Genomic DNA, 17,085 nt, shown 5'->3' on the forward strand with positions numbered 1-17,085 from the left:
AGAAATACAAAGGAAAACGGATGGCAGCTATTCCAAGGAGGAAAGACTCCAGTGAATGCAACACTTAGCTACTTTTAAGGGTCTACTAGATAGAATCTTTTAAATAGAAGCTACAGTTCAGCAGCTTTAAAATTTCATGTTTATTCATATTTTTCAAAATATATGTACATAAAAAAAGGAAGATTTACAACAGGAAAGATTGCCTTACATGCAACACAAATTCCAATGAGCTCATGATGGGATCACACATGATTATGGATCTACTTCAAGCCAATCTTCTCAAGTCCATTTCCCAGCCACACTCTAGGCTGCAGATGAGATCCCAGGAGACAATGCAAGTGGAATGAAGGAAACAAACGTCTTTTGCCTCTGGCAGTACTCAAGGGGCCAGAAGATGTACACCAAAAAGTTTAAGACGATTAAAATGTCAAGTGCCACAGGGAGGATAAATGATAACCGGAAATCAGTATTTCTCAAGTAGAAAGCTAGTACTATTTAACACAACTTCACAATACTAAACCAAATACAAATGAGAAAGGGTTAGGTAGTTGGGCTTCATTTACTGTTTTCTTTTTTGTAAATATCTCAAAAAAAGAAGCCACTTGCTTGATATCAAAAGTGCTGTGGAAAGAAAGGAGGGGAAAAAAACCCACAGATGAATCTGGAATTTAGTTTATTTTAGCAAATTGTATGTTTTTCCACTTAACATTTCTATATTAGCAATGATGTAACTCTCCAACATTTCCTTATAAAAAAGGCAAACAGGAAACAACTCATGCTCCAAATATTAAAAAATATATTTAAACATCTGATCAAGATTTTATATGGTGTGGTTTTTGGTAACACAGGTGACACCAGAAATCATAAACTCAACATATTCCTGTATTTCCCTTCAGTCAGAAACCAAATGGTGGAGGCAATTTGTGCTTGTGGTTGAGGGAGCGCAACGCTCTGGGCCAGTGAAAAACACCTGGAAATCGGCCAACGTGAAAAGTGGCCCAAAGGAGTCCTAGGTCTGCAGAATCTAATGAAGTCATAATGTTTTTTGGCTTATTCCCAAAGCTAAGACGTCTCTGTGTTTATATAGTTGGAGAGAAAGGGTTAGTGGAGTGGTTTTATAAATAAGATTAATTATTATAGCTATAACTGAAGTCTCCAGGCAGAAGGCTTTTCCATTCAGTCAGTGCTATATACTGCCTCTTTTTTTTACTTCCAGCACCTGACCAGTATCCTATTCTTGATGTTTTCTACAAATATAAAAATCTTTGCAAGTGTTTAGATAAAGCTGGAAGAAACAAAGAAAAAAAAAAGCCAAAGCTGACAATAAAAAAAGAAAGAGGGTTGGGGTAGAGGGAGAAAAAATGACAAGTGGAGATTATACAGTTCAGGAAAATCCGGAGTTATCGCAGAAATTAAAATGACTGAGGGAAGGGGTAGGCACCAAGAACAGCACCTAAAGCGAACAAATGCCTAAATTGGTTTATTTATATTCCCTCCCCACAATGTTCATAGGGAAGGGAAAAAATGTAATTTTAAAAGCATCAAAACTAAAACAAATGCACACTGACCTTAGAAAATAAGATTCTGAATTTTATCATGATACCCTTTTTTTCCTATAAAATTTACTTTTTTGCTTTGAAAGACTTCTTCATGTTGGCTTTGCCCTTACTGGGCAATTTCACTTCCTTTCTGACACTGGCTGCAGGCTTTTTTGAAGAGCCACCACTAGGTTTCTTGATGACTGAGGATGAGGGTCTGGCTTTCTTGGCAGGAGTTTTGGCCTTAGGAGGGGCTTTCTTAGACAAGGGCCTAGCTTTCCCCCGCTGGGCAGCTGGGACTTTGGGCGCGGGCTTGGACCCTCTCTGCTTCACCGATGCGGCCTTCACCGAAGACTTGGCTGGGGTTTTCTTCTGCAACCTGTGAGAACAAAGAGCAAAGGCGATCACTTAGTACTCAAGAGACTCACTCTGCCAGGACGACTGGATACTTTGCCAAAAAAGACACAGGGTAGACAGAAGTCACCGATGTAAAGGACAGGAACGTGGTGATCTGACTATAGCCCTTACTAAAACTGTGTGAAAATTCAACCACTTCATGGGAGTCTGTACATAATTTGTGATGTTCTTCCTAGGAAAATATGGGATTGTTTTTCTTTCAATAACCAACCAACTACGGATATACACACAGATTTGACCAAACAGTAAATTACACATATTCACAGTGCTTCCTAAGTTCAAAGCCCCTGAATTTCCAGTAAGACAAATTCAGATGTTACACCAAGAGCCTTCTGAGAAGGATCCTGAGTTGTTACAATGCTATTAATTACTATTACTGCCACTATTAGCTCAAAGGTAGGACATCCACACATCCACACCTTCTTTTAGGTGGTGGCTCTTCGTCATCAGAGTCTTCTTCTGAAGAGTCCTCCTCATCTTCATCCTCGTCTCTTGAATCATCTAGCTCTTTCTTTGGAAATAGAACTCCTGGGCTATGAGAAGAAAAAAAGAAAAGAAAACTACGGTAAAATTACGTAAAAGAGAAGTCCCACATAGGAAAGGGAAAAATGTGAACCTAGATGCTCTTTCTTTGACATTCCGCATCTTCCTGCCCTCCCCAAATGCCATGTTGCAAGTGTCGGGTTACAGTTTAACCTGTTTTCAACACACACGCAGTTATAACAAATCTATTAAGAGTCCAGAACCATACCTCATTCCCTTCCTCCTACCATTAGAAAAAATGGACTCTTTATTTTAATTTTTTTATGTTTTTTTAAAAAAATATATTAATATTTATTCATTTTTGAGAGACAGAGAGACAGTGCGAGCAGGGAGGGGCAGAGACAGAGAGGGAGGCACAGAATCCGAAGCAGGCTCCCGGCTCTGAGCTGTCCGCACAGAACCCATGAACGACAAGATCATGACCTGAGCTCAAGTCAGAAGCTCAACTGACTGAGCACCCAGGCACCTCTTTTTATGTTTCGAGACAGTGAGAGAACACGGTATGACAGTGAGGGAGGGGCAAAGGCAGAGGGAGGGAGAGAATCTTAAGCAGGCTCCACACCCAGCACGGAGTCCAACATGGGGCTTGATTTCATGACTGTGATGTCATGACATGCACCAAAATCAAGAGTCGGATGCTTAACTCACTGAGCTACCCAGGTGCCCCAATAAGATGGATTTTTTTTTTAATGTTTATTTATTTCTGAGAGGGAGACAGGCAGAGCATGAGAGAGGGAGGGGCAAAGAGAGGGAGAAACAGAACCTGAAGCAGGCTCCAGGCTCCAAGCTGTCAGCACAAAGCCTGAGGTGGGGCTCGAACTCACAAACTGTGAGATCATGACCTGAGCCGAAGTCAGACACTTAACCGACTGAGCCACCCAGGCGCCCCTAAAATGGATTCTTAATCATTTACTTAGTAAGCAATTTAAGCTCCTGATGTGTGTCCAGCACTGTATTAGCCACTGAATATACAGCAGTGACTGGTCTGTCTACAAGACAGCAAACAGTTTGCACAGCAGTATACATTTTTTTGGCCTCATGATACTGGCAAAAGACCTCAAAATATCATAAAGGCTGAATCTCTTCAAAGTTTTAGAGAAAGTCAGCAAGGATTTTCTAATTTTCTTTGCCCTTATTGATACAAATATTGATTCCATTGTGTAATAAGTCCTTGAATTATAACATTTTATGTACAAGACTTTAAGAATTAAATTTAATATTTGAAAAATTCAAATAATATGCAATCGGCCAAGTAACAGAGGCTTGTACACAAGGTACAATGTAAGAAATACACTATACTCTTGCTAAAATAGGGCTTTAGTGGTACATGTCATGGCACTTTACTAGAAATCAGAGTATAAGAAGGCCATTGCACAGGTGCACAGAACAATGCTTGACCCCAAGGAGGTGCTCAATACATTTTTTGGTTTGGTGCATAAATAAAGTATAGATCAAAAAGATTTTCAAGGAAATGGCCCTATCTCTATAGTATGGAGAGGGCAGACTAGGGTTATTGGAAGCAGCCAATGCTCTCCCCTCCTTGAGTGACGATGAAAACATACATAATTCTCTAATAATCTTGTCATTATCATTTATTTAATAAAGAAAGAATGAACACAAAAATAACCGGCCGATGATCTCAAAGAATTCCATGCTTGATTTTAAGGAATGGGTGGCTAGTAAGATCTAGCAGGGTAGCCAACATTCTCCAGTTCTAACATGAAAAGTGTTTGCTCTAAAACAATACTGCCTTAAGTAATCTTTATTTTCAAGTAAAACAGTAATAAATTAATCAGTTAAGCCCAAGATTTTAAATTTACAATCACCAACACTTCACATTATGGCCTGGCTGCTTACCTGGGGTAATAGGGAAAACAGAGCTGGAAGGTGCCACTGAATCCTTTGCCAGAGATCTGTTCCATCCATCCATTCTTTTCGCATTTCTGAAGAGTCTTCTTCAACAAATGCACTGAATAAAAAAATCCAGAAATGAAGAAAGTTACCTACAATTTTTTTTTTTTTTAAATTCTTAACATTTATTTATTTTCGAGAGGCAGAGACAGACAGGGCATGAGTGGGGGAGGGGCAGAGAGAGAGAGAGACACAGAATCCGAAGCAGGTTCCAGGCTCAGAGCCGCTGACGGCTCAGAGCCCTGAAGCGGGGCTCGAACCCACAAACCGTGAGATCATGACCTAAGCCGAAGTCAGATGCCCAACCGAGCCACCCAGGTGCCCCAAGTTATTCTATTTTATAAGTCCCTCAACCACAAACATTTATATACAAATTTACTGTCCTGTCAAACAGTAGGTGACATGTGCTAACTGAAATTTTTGTGGTCAGAATTGTTAACTAATTCACTTAACAATTAAGTGCCCATAAATTCGAAAAGAGTAAATTGTCATGGCAAGAGACTGACCATTAAGTCCATTAAGACCATTAAGACAAGTTCCTCGTTTCAGAGAAAGCAGAACAGGAGCCCAGAGTGGTGAGTGACGTGCCCTACAGTGACGCAAAAATGATTAGTAGCCAACCTAAAACTAATCTCTCATTTCCATTCATTCAAACATCTATTGGATACCTGTATGTACTCAGAAATAATTTAGGAGAGTATCAAGATGACAAAACCGGGGGCACCTGGTGGCTCAGTTGAGTGTTCATTTTCTGATTTTGGCTCAGGTCATGATCTCATGGCCTGTGAGTTCGAGCCCCGTGTCGGGCTCTGCGGACTGTGGGGCTCTGTGCTGTTTGCAGAGCCTGCTTGGGATACTCTCTCTCCACCCCTTGGCCCCTCCCCTGAACACAGGTGTGCAAACATGCTCTCTCAAAAATAAATAAACATTAAAAAAAGGAAAGCATTCCTTCATAACATTATAAAATTCATACTGCATAGGTTAAAAGTCAGTATTAAGACTTCAAAATTACTTTTTAAAAAAAAAAAATTTTCTTTAACATTTATTTATTTGTGAGACAGAGAGAGAGCATGAACAGGGAGGGTCAGAGAAAGAGGGAGACACAGAATCTGGAACAGGCTCCAGGCTCTGAGCTGTCAGCACAGAGCCCCGACGCGGGGCTCGAACCCACAGACTGTGAGATCATGACCTGAGCCGAAGTCGGGCGCTTAACCGACTGAGCCACCCAGGCGCCCCCAAAATTACTTTTAATCAAAAGAATACAGCCTAGTGTGCATTTTGTTACTTATTTTCCATATTCCTTACCCTACACCACTATACCTATTCTCGTAGTTCACTAAGAAAATATACAGCCTCGTTAACCTGGATATGACAGTGCTAAAGTGAGGCTTTTAATCTCAAATCACCACCTGACAGGGTAAAGACACTTTCCTGAGAAAAGTATTCTTTGTTCTAGGGCTTAAGGCAACAAGAAACAACATAAGTAGCATTTTAAAACACCTGCTTGGCTTCAAGGGAAAATTACATGGTTTGGTAGACATTCAGAAAGGCAAAAAGATACTACACTTGAGAGGTATTCTGAACCAAGAGATTTATCTAAAATCTTTATAGTAAAGTAAAATCAAATCCTGATCTTCAGCAGACATTGTAAATTAAGGATAAGCCTTGCTTATTTGTTTTTTCCTTTTGTAAATAATAAATTTGTAAAGTTGTTCCCTCTTGATTTTCAGTCAGCAGTTAATGCTTTGTAATAGCATGATCTCCAGAACTGTTTACAAGGCAATCCCCCCCGATCCCAGTTAAATGCACACAACTCTGAGCCTTACTTTGATAGTTAGAATTGGTCCCTGGGTGGTTCTCCAGGACATACTTCTTCAGAGCAGTGGTAGAGCAGGTCTTCGGCTCATTCATGGCAGCAATAGCAGACAAGATTGCATATTCCATCAGGCTTCCACCAAGCAGGGGTTTCTCCCCTGATTTCTTCAGCTGTTTTCCAAGGAGGAAGAGAAAAGCATCAAGACAACACTCTCCCAAAGCAGGTCAAGACAAGACTCCTCTGCACCAGGTGGGTCGGAGTTCCTGCATTAGCACAGATATGTTTTACAATAAATTGTCAGGTTAGGGACTTTCTCTTCCCGCTCATCAGGTATTTAATCTAACTGAGGAGTCCCAACCCTCCTATGGATATTTTCTCTTTCCATTAACCCCTCCATCCAACCTAACAGAGCAACAGCTACCCTTAACTCAAACAGAGTGACAGCTGTATCCCAATAAGCAGGTTAACTTGTTATGTCCCAAATAAATAAGACAGTTTTGAGAATACTTCCTTGTCTCAATCTGAAAAGTGGAGTAGTTAGAAAAATAATAAATAACCTTTTTAATCCTGTAAAGAAAATAGCAAAGGAAAAGTTTGATAATTGTTTAGGGTATCATACAACAGAAAATGACATAGCATATTCCAAGGACAAAAGGATGGGGAACAAAGATCAGCACCATTAAGCACAAAGAGTAAAAGGACAAACTCAGGTATGATCTACAACAGAGATTCTCAAAGAGTGGTCCACAAACCCACTGGGGATCCTGAGACTCTTTCAGAGGATCTGCAAGATCAAAACTATTTTCATAATAATGCTAAGACGTGATTTGCCTTCTTCACTGTGGTGACATCGTGGAAAAGCGATGGTGGGTAAAACTGCTGATACCTTACCATAAATCAAGGCGGAGACACAAAAATGTACCAGTAGTTGCTGTATTTACTGCTATGTGCTTGTTTAAAAAAAAAAAAAAAAAAAAAAAAAAAAAAAAAGCCAATTTCACTTAAGAATGTCCTCAATGAAGTAGCAAAAGTTATCTTATTAAATCTCAATCCCAGTACATGTCTTTCTGTTATTTTATGGGATGAAATGGGAAGAACACATTAAGCATGTCAACTGCATGTGGAGATATGACGGTGGTCTCAAGGAAAAGCACCCCAGGGTCTGAGTTGTGAGCTGAACTAGCTTCATTTTTCATGGGATACTCCTTAACTTGAAGGAACGACTAATAGATACACTATGGTTAATTATTATTTAGACTTGGGCATCTGGTAGACATTTTCTTGAAAATGTATTAAATGAGCCTCTCCCTTCAAGGAAAACAACTAACAGTATTTGTTGCCAAGCATAAAATGCAACTTTTTAAGAAAAAATTTAAATCATGGAACATTTGGATATACTACAGTGAGCTTAGTAATTTCTGAGTACTTAAATATTGTTCTGATAAGATCGGTGGGTACTATTACTTTTGTTACTGTTTGATGAAATGTGGTAACACTTTAATTATCTGCATGATTCAGTGAACCACTATTTTCCAAATGACCATGTTATAAAATTATGCAGTTAAAACATCTGCTCCAAGTTCAAGACAGACCCAAAGATTTAAGGCAAGAGTACAAGAGGTTCACAGATATGGTTTTAGGTTCCACATGGCAACTAACCTTTAAGGAATTAGCACAAAATCAATTAATGTAATACACCGTATTAACAGAATAAAGGACAAAGATCACATGCTCATCTCGAGACACAGAAAAATCATTTTACAAACCCAAAAGCTGCTCATAATAAAATCTAACAAACTAGTAATAGGGGAGAAATCTTCTCAACCTGATAACAGGCATTTATAAATAACCCACAGCTAACTTAATGATCGAAGACTTGATGTTTCCCCTTTAATAAGGGGAATGAGACAAGGATGTCTGCTCTCAGCATTGTACTGGAGGTTCGCTATTCAGTATAATTAAGCAAGAAAAAAGCAAAGCAAAGCAAAACAAAACAGCCAGATGAGAAAGGTAAACAAAATGGTCTTTATCTGCAAATGACATGACTCTATGTAGAAAATCGTAGGGAGTCCACAAAAATCCTAAGGAATCTACAAAAAACTACTAGAACTAGTGAATGAGTTCAGCAATGTTGCCAGATATAAGATCAACAGACAAATCAACTGTATTTCTAAATGTCAGCAATGAACAATCTTGAAAATATTTCCATTCACCGTAACGTGGAAAAGAATAAAATACTTAGGAATAAACTTAAATGTAAAACCTATATACTGAAAACTACAAAATGCTGCTGAGAGAAGTTAAAGATCTAAATAAAGAGACAATCAGTGTTCACGAACTAGCAAACTCAGTATTATAAAGACAGCGATTCTTCCCATATTGATGTATAGGTTCAGTGCAATCTCTACCAAAATCCTAGCTGGGTTTTGTGTGTGTGTGTGTGTGAAAAATAACAAATGCATCCTAAAATTCATATGGAAATGCACAAGACTAAGAATAATTAAAATATTCTTTAAAAATTACATTTTTTGACATTTTCCAATTTGAAAACTTGCACAAAACTTTCAAAGCTACAGTCATCAAGACTATGATCCTGGCATAAGAATTCATACATAGATCAATGGAGAAAAACCAGGAGTCCAGAAATAAATCCTTAATATGTATGGTCATTTTTTTTTTTTTTTAAATAAAGATGCCAAGGCAATTCAGTGGGGAATAGATAATCTTTTAAATAAAAAGTGTTGGGGGGGCGCCTGGGTGGCTCAGTCGTTTGAGCGTCCAACTTCGGCTCAGGTCACGATCTCACAGCTCGTGGGTTCAAGCCCCACGTTGGGCTCTGTACTGACAGCTCAGAGACTGGAGCCTGCTTCCGATTCTGGGTCTCCCTTTCTCTCTCTCTGCCCTCTCCCGCTCATGCTGTCTCTGTTTCTCAAAAATAAATAAACATTACAAAAAAATTTTTTTAATAAATAAATAAATAAATAAATAAATAAATAAATAAATAGTGTTGGGGCACATGCGTGGCTCAGTTGAACATCTTGACTTTGGCTCAGGTCATGATCTCACAGCTTTTGAGTTCGAGCCCCACATCAGGCTCTGTGCTGACAGCTCAGAGCCTGGAGCCTGCTTCCGATTCTGTGTCTCCCTCTCTCTCTGCCCCTCCCCCACTCACGCTCTGTCTCTCTCAAAAAATAAACGTTAAAAAAAAAAATTAAAAATTAAAAATAAATAAATAAATAAATAAATAAATGTGTTATGAGGTGCCTGGACGGCTCAGTCAGTTAAGCATCCAACTCTGGCCTAGGTGTTGATCTCACTGTCCCCGAGTTCGAGCTCCACACTGGGCTCTGTGGTGACAGCTCAGAGCCTGGAGCCTGTTTTGGATTCTGTGTCTCCCTTTCTCTCTCTGCCTTTCCCCCACTCGTTCGTTCTCTGTCTCCCTCTCAAAAATAAACAAACATTTAAAAAATTTTAAATAAATAAATAAAAAGTGTTAGGGGCGCCTGGGTGGCGCAGTCGGTTAAGCGTCCGACTTCAGCCAGGTCACGATCTCGCGGTCCGTGAGTTCGAGCCCCGCGTCAGGCTCTGGGCTGATGGCTCGGAGCCTGGAGCCTGTTTCCGATTCTGTGTCTCCCTCTCTCTCTGCCCCTCCCCTGTTCATGCTCTGTCTCTCTCTGTCCCAAAAATAAATAAAAACGTTGAAAAAAAAATTAAAAAAAAAAAAAAAAAAAAAAAAAAAAAAAAAAAGTGTTAGGACAACTGGGTATCTACGTGCAAGAACATGAATTTATAGCCCTACCTCATACCATAAACAAAACTCAAAATGGACAGAGCCTAAAAGTATTTAAAAACTCTTAAAAAGAATGTAGGAGTGAATCTTGTGATCCTAAGTTAGGCAATGATTTCTTGGATATAATACCAACAGCAGAAGCAATTTTAAAAAATGACATACTGGACTTCATCAAAATTAAATACCTTTGCACTTCAAAACATACCATTAAGAAAGTGAAAGCACAGGCCACAGATGAGGAGAAAATATATGCAAATCATGTATCTAATGAGGAACTTGAATCTAGTTAATAACTTTTACATCTCAATAATAAGACAAATAGCCCAAATTTAAAAACAGGCAAAGAATTTAAATAGACATTTTACCAGAAAAGATAAACAAATGTCCACTAAGCACAAGGAAAGATGGTCAGTATCAGCAATCATTAGGGAAATGCCAACCCAAACCGTAACAAAACAGCACTCTACATCCACCAGTATGGCTAGAATTCTAAAAAAGACGGTAACAAGTGTTTGCAATGATGTGGAGACACCGGAACCCTTATACTTTGCTGGTGGGAATGTAAAATGATGCACACACTGTGGCAGTTTCTTACGACATAAATTGACCACAGTGTCCAGTAAGTCCACCCTCCTAGTTACATATCCATGTGAAATAAAAACATGTATTTGCACAGATTCGGATGTAAAGGTTCATAGGCAGTATTAATCGTAAGAGTAAAAAGTGGAAATAACCCAAACGTTTATCAATTTGTGAGTAAACAGAATGTGTTAAATACAGACAATGGAATGCTATGTGGCAATAAAGAGGAATGAAAGCACTGATTCATGCTGCAACATGGATAAAACTCAAAGAAGATTATGCTAAGTGAAAGAAACCAAACCAAAAAAGCGATAGATTGTATGACTCCATCTACATGAAATGTGTAGAAAAGGGAAATCTATGTAAAGAGAAAGTCGATTAGTAGGTTGGGTGCAGAGGACAATGGGGAGAGACTGCAAACGGGCACAAGAGATCTTTCTGGGTGATGAAATGTTCTAAAACTGAATTGTAGTGATGGTTGTACAACTCTGTAAATTTACTAAAAATCACTGAATTATAAATTGTAACTTAAAATGAGTGTATTTTATGGCATACAAATCATACTTCAATAAAGCTACTTTAAAAAATCACCATTTGTTGAGTTTTGGTACAGTATCAAAGAATAATACCCACAACTATTTGAAAATTATCTTAAAATACTCCATACTTTTCTGTGTGTGAGGTGAATTTTCTTCAAAGGTGTAACACAAAATATGTTGAAATATCTGTTAAGACAGATACCAGCTGTCTTCTCTTAAGCAAGACGTTAAAAATTTGCAAATTTTTAATGAATATTACCTCTCCTCATGAAGTTTTCCAAAAATATAGTTATTGTTCCACAAAAAAATGTTATTTATGCTGACGTAAAATGTCTTCTTAAAAAAATGAATGAATATTTAAAATTTTTCTCAGTTTTAATCTCCAATATGGTACAACCCACATAAAAACAACCTCCTGGGGTCCTCAAAGAATTTTTAGAGTATAAGTTGGTCCTGAAACCAAAACTTTTGAGAGTCATTTCTCTACAACCAAGCCTTCTTGGCCTCTAACCTGGAATGTCCCAGAAGCACCTTTGCCAGTTATTTGTTCTAACTGGCCTCTCTCTACTGCTCTCTGCAGAGCATTCTTCAACAGCTGAGGCCTGCAGAGAAAACAAACAAACAAACAAAATACCGATAAACATCAATGAAGAAAGATATGAAGAAACAGATCCAGGGTTTTCCCCTGAACTTAAGTTCTGATTCCTATTAGATGTAGTAGTAGTTTGTTAAAATGGACAATAATAAATAAAATACTGGCACCCTTAACAAGTGGCATTCTTTTTACTTTAAGCAAAGCAGTTAAGTCATTACCCGGAGACACAAACCATGTCCCATACAGAACCAATTTCCAAACTTCTAGGGCACTCCAAACACCTTCCATTTATTCTACCACAACAGCAACCAAACTGTGTAATCAAACAAAGCATGAGTATGTTTAAAGTCCCACCTAACTCAAGAATTCTCACAGGCAAAATTTCTAGATACTGTATTTTAAAAAGTATGTAACACATTAACAGAAAACATTTTTTTACAAACTCTGAAGTTAGCCTAATAGAATTCCCTGGGAAAGAAAAAAGGTTGTTCTTAACATAATGTCTCTGTCTTAAGAGGGTTACAGTTTAAGACAAAACACAAACCAACAATACTAGGTCATCAAAACCAAATGGCAAGAAAGAAGAAACAGAGGGGTGCCTGGCAGCTCAGATGGTGTACTGTGTAACTCCTGATCTTGGGGCTGTGAGTTCGAGCCCCATGGCGAGGTAGAGATTACTTAAAAATAAAATCTTGTTTCAGCTGACTCTTGTTTCAGCTCAGGTCATGATCTCACAGTTCATGGGTCTGAACCCCACATCAGGCTCTGCGCTGACAGTTCTGGGCCTGCTTGAGATTCTCTCTCTCCCTCGCTCTTTGCCTCTACCCCACTTGTTCTCTCTCTCTCAAAATACATCAACTTAAAAAAAAAAATTCTAAAGAAACCAAAAAACATAAGAACAAGTGCAAGACTGTCCTGTCAAGGTGTAGTCTCAGAGGTGGGAGCGGGGGGAACCTTAGGTGCAGGCACAAACCAATCAAATTGACTTTGGGCTTAAAAGGGGCTGCGGTAGGGAAGAAGACAATCAAATGGAAAGCTATGCATTCAGGCCAACAACAGGACATCTGAAGAAAGGGTGGATCATAATCTACAAGCCTGGTGTGTTCTGTCATCATTCTCAAGAATTACTAGAAGAGCACCCAGTAAGAATCTGAGGTGAGTGGCTTGAAACTGGTTAGTTACTGCGTTGACGAATAAAGATCGGCAGGGCAGCCAGTCGAGAGGCAGAATTACAAGGGCCAAACTATCATTTGAGGTGCTTCACGCTGATATTTTTCTTTGGAGAAGAAATTTAAAATTTTTATCTAACCACTAAGCACTGCAGGTTGAGCCGACACTAGTTTTTCATGACATCATCTGTATGCTTAGGGAGGAATAATAGAGGGGATGCCATGATCTAATAGGATGCTAAAGAGTGGGAACTAGCCTATCAAATCTTGTACATCCCTGATACTCCAAATGAAGACACTCCCAACTAAAGAAAACTCACAATGAAAATATTTCTAAGCCAGTATATTCCATTTAGGAGGAATATGATTTATGCCACAACCTCAAACACACACATACCACACTTCAAGTCCCTCATCCCACAAACATTTACTGAGTATTTATTACAGTTATACAGGGATAAACACATAGATCTGGTCACTAAACTCAAGGAATTTAAGAGATGATGAATATATAATAATCATTGTAAAGAATGAGAAGGATCAGGGTTGAAGTACACATATAGAGCTTTGGGAACATAACTGAGGGAATGACTTAATTGTCAAACACGTTTCCCATTAGTTGCTCTGTAAGGCAGACTGCTTAAAGACTGATCTCCAATGGGGGATCACAAAGTAAAACACTGACACCCCAGTGAGAAGAACTGCCTTAACCGAGGTTCAGATGCTCCAAGAATGCAGCGATCAGTTAAACTGGTTCCCTTCCTAACATTTCTGTTTTCTCAGCAATCTTTATGCCAACACATACTTTGTCTGGGCTTTTAGAAGTCACAGAATTCTGTCATTCATTCCTCTATCTTCTAGTAAAACCATACTTACCAGCTGCTTCAAAACTTCTGAGACTGGCCCATTCTTTTACCACTGCCATAACCTTAGGACAAGCCACCATGCCCTCCCTTCTGGGCACTGTGCTTTCTGTCTTCATAATGCATACCACAACTAGGTCAATACACCTACGGAAGCCACCTTTACGGTGTTAATCAACTGATCAGGTGTCAGGTCCTAAAGCCTCAACCCAGCTTCAAAGCCTTCCATGACGTGATCCTACTCCTTGTTAGTCTAGATGCAGTCAGACCCGGTCTCCTTTTAGTTCCCAAAAAAGAATGCTAACTTCTGTCTCTGAAATTTTCTCATGAAGCTCTTAAAGAATGCCACTCTACTGGGGCGCCTGGGTGGCTCAGTCAGTTAAGCATACGACTGTGGCTCAGATCATGATTCCACGGTTTGTGGGTTCAAGCCCCACATCAGGCTTTGTGCTGACAGCTCAGAGCCTGGAGCCTGGTTCAGATTCTGCATCTCCCTCTCTCTCTGCCCCTCTCCCACTTGTGCTCTGTCTCTCTCAAAAAATAAACACTGAAAAAAAATTGTAAGAATGTCATTCTACCATCCATCTAAATTCTACACTCTTCTATACCTAATCATGCCCCATCTCTTTAACTTACTGTTAACTCCCAGGCATAGCTCCCTGTTCTGAAAAATTTAGTCTATGTCACACCATTTTGCACTCACTATAGTGCTAAGTGCTATTCAAAATATTTCATATGTGTGGAATAAACCAGATAATACAACAAACCCAAGAAATAGGTACTATTATTCCCCATACTTTACAAATGGAGAAAAGCTGAGTGACACAGAAAAGTCATTTTTCCAAAGTCACACAGTTAGGTAGGGGAAGAACCAGTACAAATTTGGGCAGTCTGGTTCCAGATTCTACATTCTTATTCACTATGCTATGCCTGCACTTTCCAATATAAGACAGCCCAGAACAGTGGAAAAAGCAAGTATCATATTGAAAAACAAAACGGGGGGGAGGGGGCATCTGGGTGGCTCAGACGGTTGGGCACCTGACTTCAACTCAGGTCATGATCTTGCAGTTTATTAGTTCAAGCCCCACCATCGGGCTCTCCACTCTCAGCGCAGAGCCCGCTTCAGATGCTCCGTCTCCTTCTCTCTCTGCCTCTCCCAAGCACACATGCTCGCTCTCTCTCTCAAAAAAAAAAAAAAAAAAAAAAAATTTTTTTTATTAAAAAAAATGAAGTTCTGATTTTACCAGTGAGCAGCCAGGTAACCCTAAGATTTTTATCAGCAAAATTGAGGTAGGAATATATATTTTTAAGTCTATTTTGAGAAATATGGAAAACAATGTACAAAAGGGTTTTATAAAGCCCTATACAAATTCAAGGAACTTTTTATTATTATAACATGTTCTCTTTTTTAAGTTTATCTATTTTAAGCGAGAGAGAGGGAGAACACGAGCAGGAGAGGAGCAGAGAAAGGGAGGGAGAGAGAATCTCAAGCAGGCTCTGCACTGTCAGGGTGGAGCCCAACATGGGGCTCAAACTCAAGAAATGTGAGTTCATGACCTAAGCCAAAATTGAGTCGGATACTTAGCCAACCGAGCCATCCAGGTGTCCCAACAGGTTTTGTTTTTAATTAGATAATCAGACCAGTTTAGTTTGAAGCAGAAAATCATGGGTAATTGTTGATGGCCATGTTACTCAACCATGGAGAAAGGTGGTCTGCATTGAGACATATATAAATGAAAGCCATGTGCAGAGAGAATCAGAAGTAAGGGATGAAGAACAAAAAAGCAACTGATAGCAACAAGGATTCTGAGAGCGTTCCATCAGTCTGTTAGAAATGCATAAATGGAATTAAGAAGATCACAAGATGCCTGAAATTGCTCAGAGTTGAAAATGTTTAAGAATCTAAGGGGTTACCAAAGAAATTAAAGAGTTCAGAGATAAGTATAGGGCATACAACTGAATTTGGGCTATGTTCTTATACTGGTGTGGGAAGAGGAAAAAAAAGAGTATAAAGAAGTTACATCACACACAGTGATTTCTAATGCCATGTGACAGAACTACCCTTGAAAGTTTCTGAAGGTATCTTAGAGTGAACTCAAAGTCTCTATGTAAATCCAACATATCCAGTTTTTAATTCAGATTTGCAAAAAATCATTGTTATCAAATACAGAAGAAACTTGCATGTTATATAAAAAACACTGGGATGCCTGAGTAGCTCAGTCAGTTAAGCATCTGACTCTTGATCTCTGCTCAGGTCACGACTTCAATGTTCATAAAATCGAACCCTGCGTCATCAGGCTGACTGCACAGAGTCTGCTTGGGATACTCTCTCTCCCTCTCTCTCTGCCCCTCCCCCACTCATACTCGCTCTCCCTCTCTCAAAATAAATAAATAAAAATTTTTAAAAATACCGTTGGGGCACCTGGGTGGCTCAGTCAGTTGAGTATCCAACTCCTGGATCATAATCTCAGTTTGTGGGATGGAGACCTGCGTCAGGCTCCACACTGGGCATGAAGCCTGCTTAAGGTTCTCTCTTCCTCTCCCTCTGTCCCTCCACTGCTTGCACATGTGTGCACATAGTCTCTCAAAAAAACGTCTTTGAAATTAGAATCCTATTTAGCATGGTGTAATGCTCATACCATGAGAATTATATTGGAACAGAGACTAATATTAGCATTAGTTGAGCACTTACTATGTGCCAGGCACTGTTATAAGTGCTTAACATGTACTAGGAGACGTACGCCTGGTAACAACCTTACTGATACACTGTTTATCAGTTAGGAAACTGGGACACAGGGAAATTACTCAAGGATACAGAGCTAGAAAGTGAAAGAATCAGGATTTAAACCCAAGGGGTCTGGTTTCAAAGTCTGTGCTTTTTACCACAAGCTCTACAGCCGCTAGTATACAGGAGCAGAAACATGTGCCTCATCTCACACACTCTGGGACGAACACTCTTTGTGGAGTGGCCAGGTGAAATGCCCACAGGCATTCAATTGCTCATTCAACTAATATTTATGGACCATCTACTGTGTGCTAGGGCGTGGAGGAAACGGAAGTGAACAATATAGATAAAACTCCTGGCCAGGGTGTCTGGGTGGCTCAGTTGGTTAAGTGTCCGACTTCAGTTCAGTTCATGATCTCGTGGTTCATGAGTGTGAGCCCCACGTTGGGGTCTGTGCTAACAGGTAGGAGCCTGAAGCCTGGCTCGGATTCTGTGTCTCCCCCTCTCTCTGCTCGCCCCTTGCTCATGCTGTCTCTCTCTCAAAAAGAAATAAACATTCAAAAAAAAAATCTTTTTTTAAATCCTGGTCTTCAAGAT

At 39.4% G+C, this 17,085-nt stretch overlaps 1 protein-coding gene and 1 long non-coding RNA gene across 8 annotated transcripts in view; both read right to left on the bottom strand.

Moving 5' to 3' along the window:
• Window positions 1–120: 120 nt before the first annotated feature.
• The window catches only part of HP1BP3 (heterochromatin protein 1 binding protein 3), a 39,325-nt gene continuing 22,360 nt past the window's right edge, over window positions 121–17,085 (bottom strand). For all 7 annotated transcript variants that reach the window (XM_086715881.1, XM_086715882.1, XM_086715884.1 and 4 more), the window contains 5 exons: window positions 11,648–11,738; window positions 6,236–6,395; window positions 4,356–4,467; window positions 2,375–2,488; window positions 121–1,917 (listed from right to left, as the gene is read on the bottom strand). In XM_086715881.1, the coding sequence (XP_086572007.1) occupies window positions 1,623–1,917; window positions 2,375–2,488; window positions 4,356–4,467; window positions 6,236–6,395; window positions 11,648–11,738 (772 nt within the window). In that variant the 3' untranslated portion in view covers window positions 121–1,622. The remainder of the gene's footprint in view (window positions 1,918–2,374; window positions 2,489–4,355; window positions 4,468–6,235; window positions 6,396–11,647; window positions 11,739–17,085) is intronic.
• Window positions 7,187–11,641, bottom strand: LOC147577827 (uncharacterized). Its single transcript, XR_015254521.1, has 2 exons — window positions 9,986–11,641; window positions 7,187–9,728 (listed from the first exon to the last, which is right to left on the bottom strand). It is a non-coding gene; the product is annotated as an uncharacterized LOC147577827 (long non-coding RNA).

Source organism: Puma concolor, chromosome C1, assembly GCF_028749965.1.
Source record: "Puma concolor isolate L17-30 chromosome C1, mPumCon1.1.hap2, whole genome shotgun sequence".
In the NCBI taxonomy this organism is placed as follows: Eukaryota; Metazoa; Chordata; class Mammalia; order Carnivora; family Felidae; genus Puma; species Puma concolor.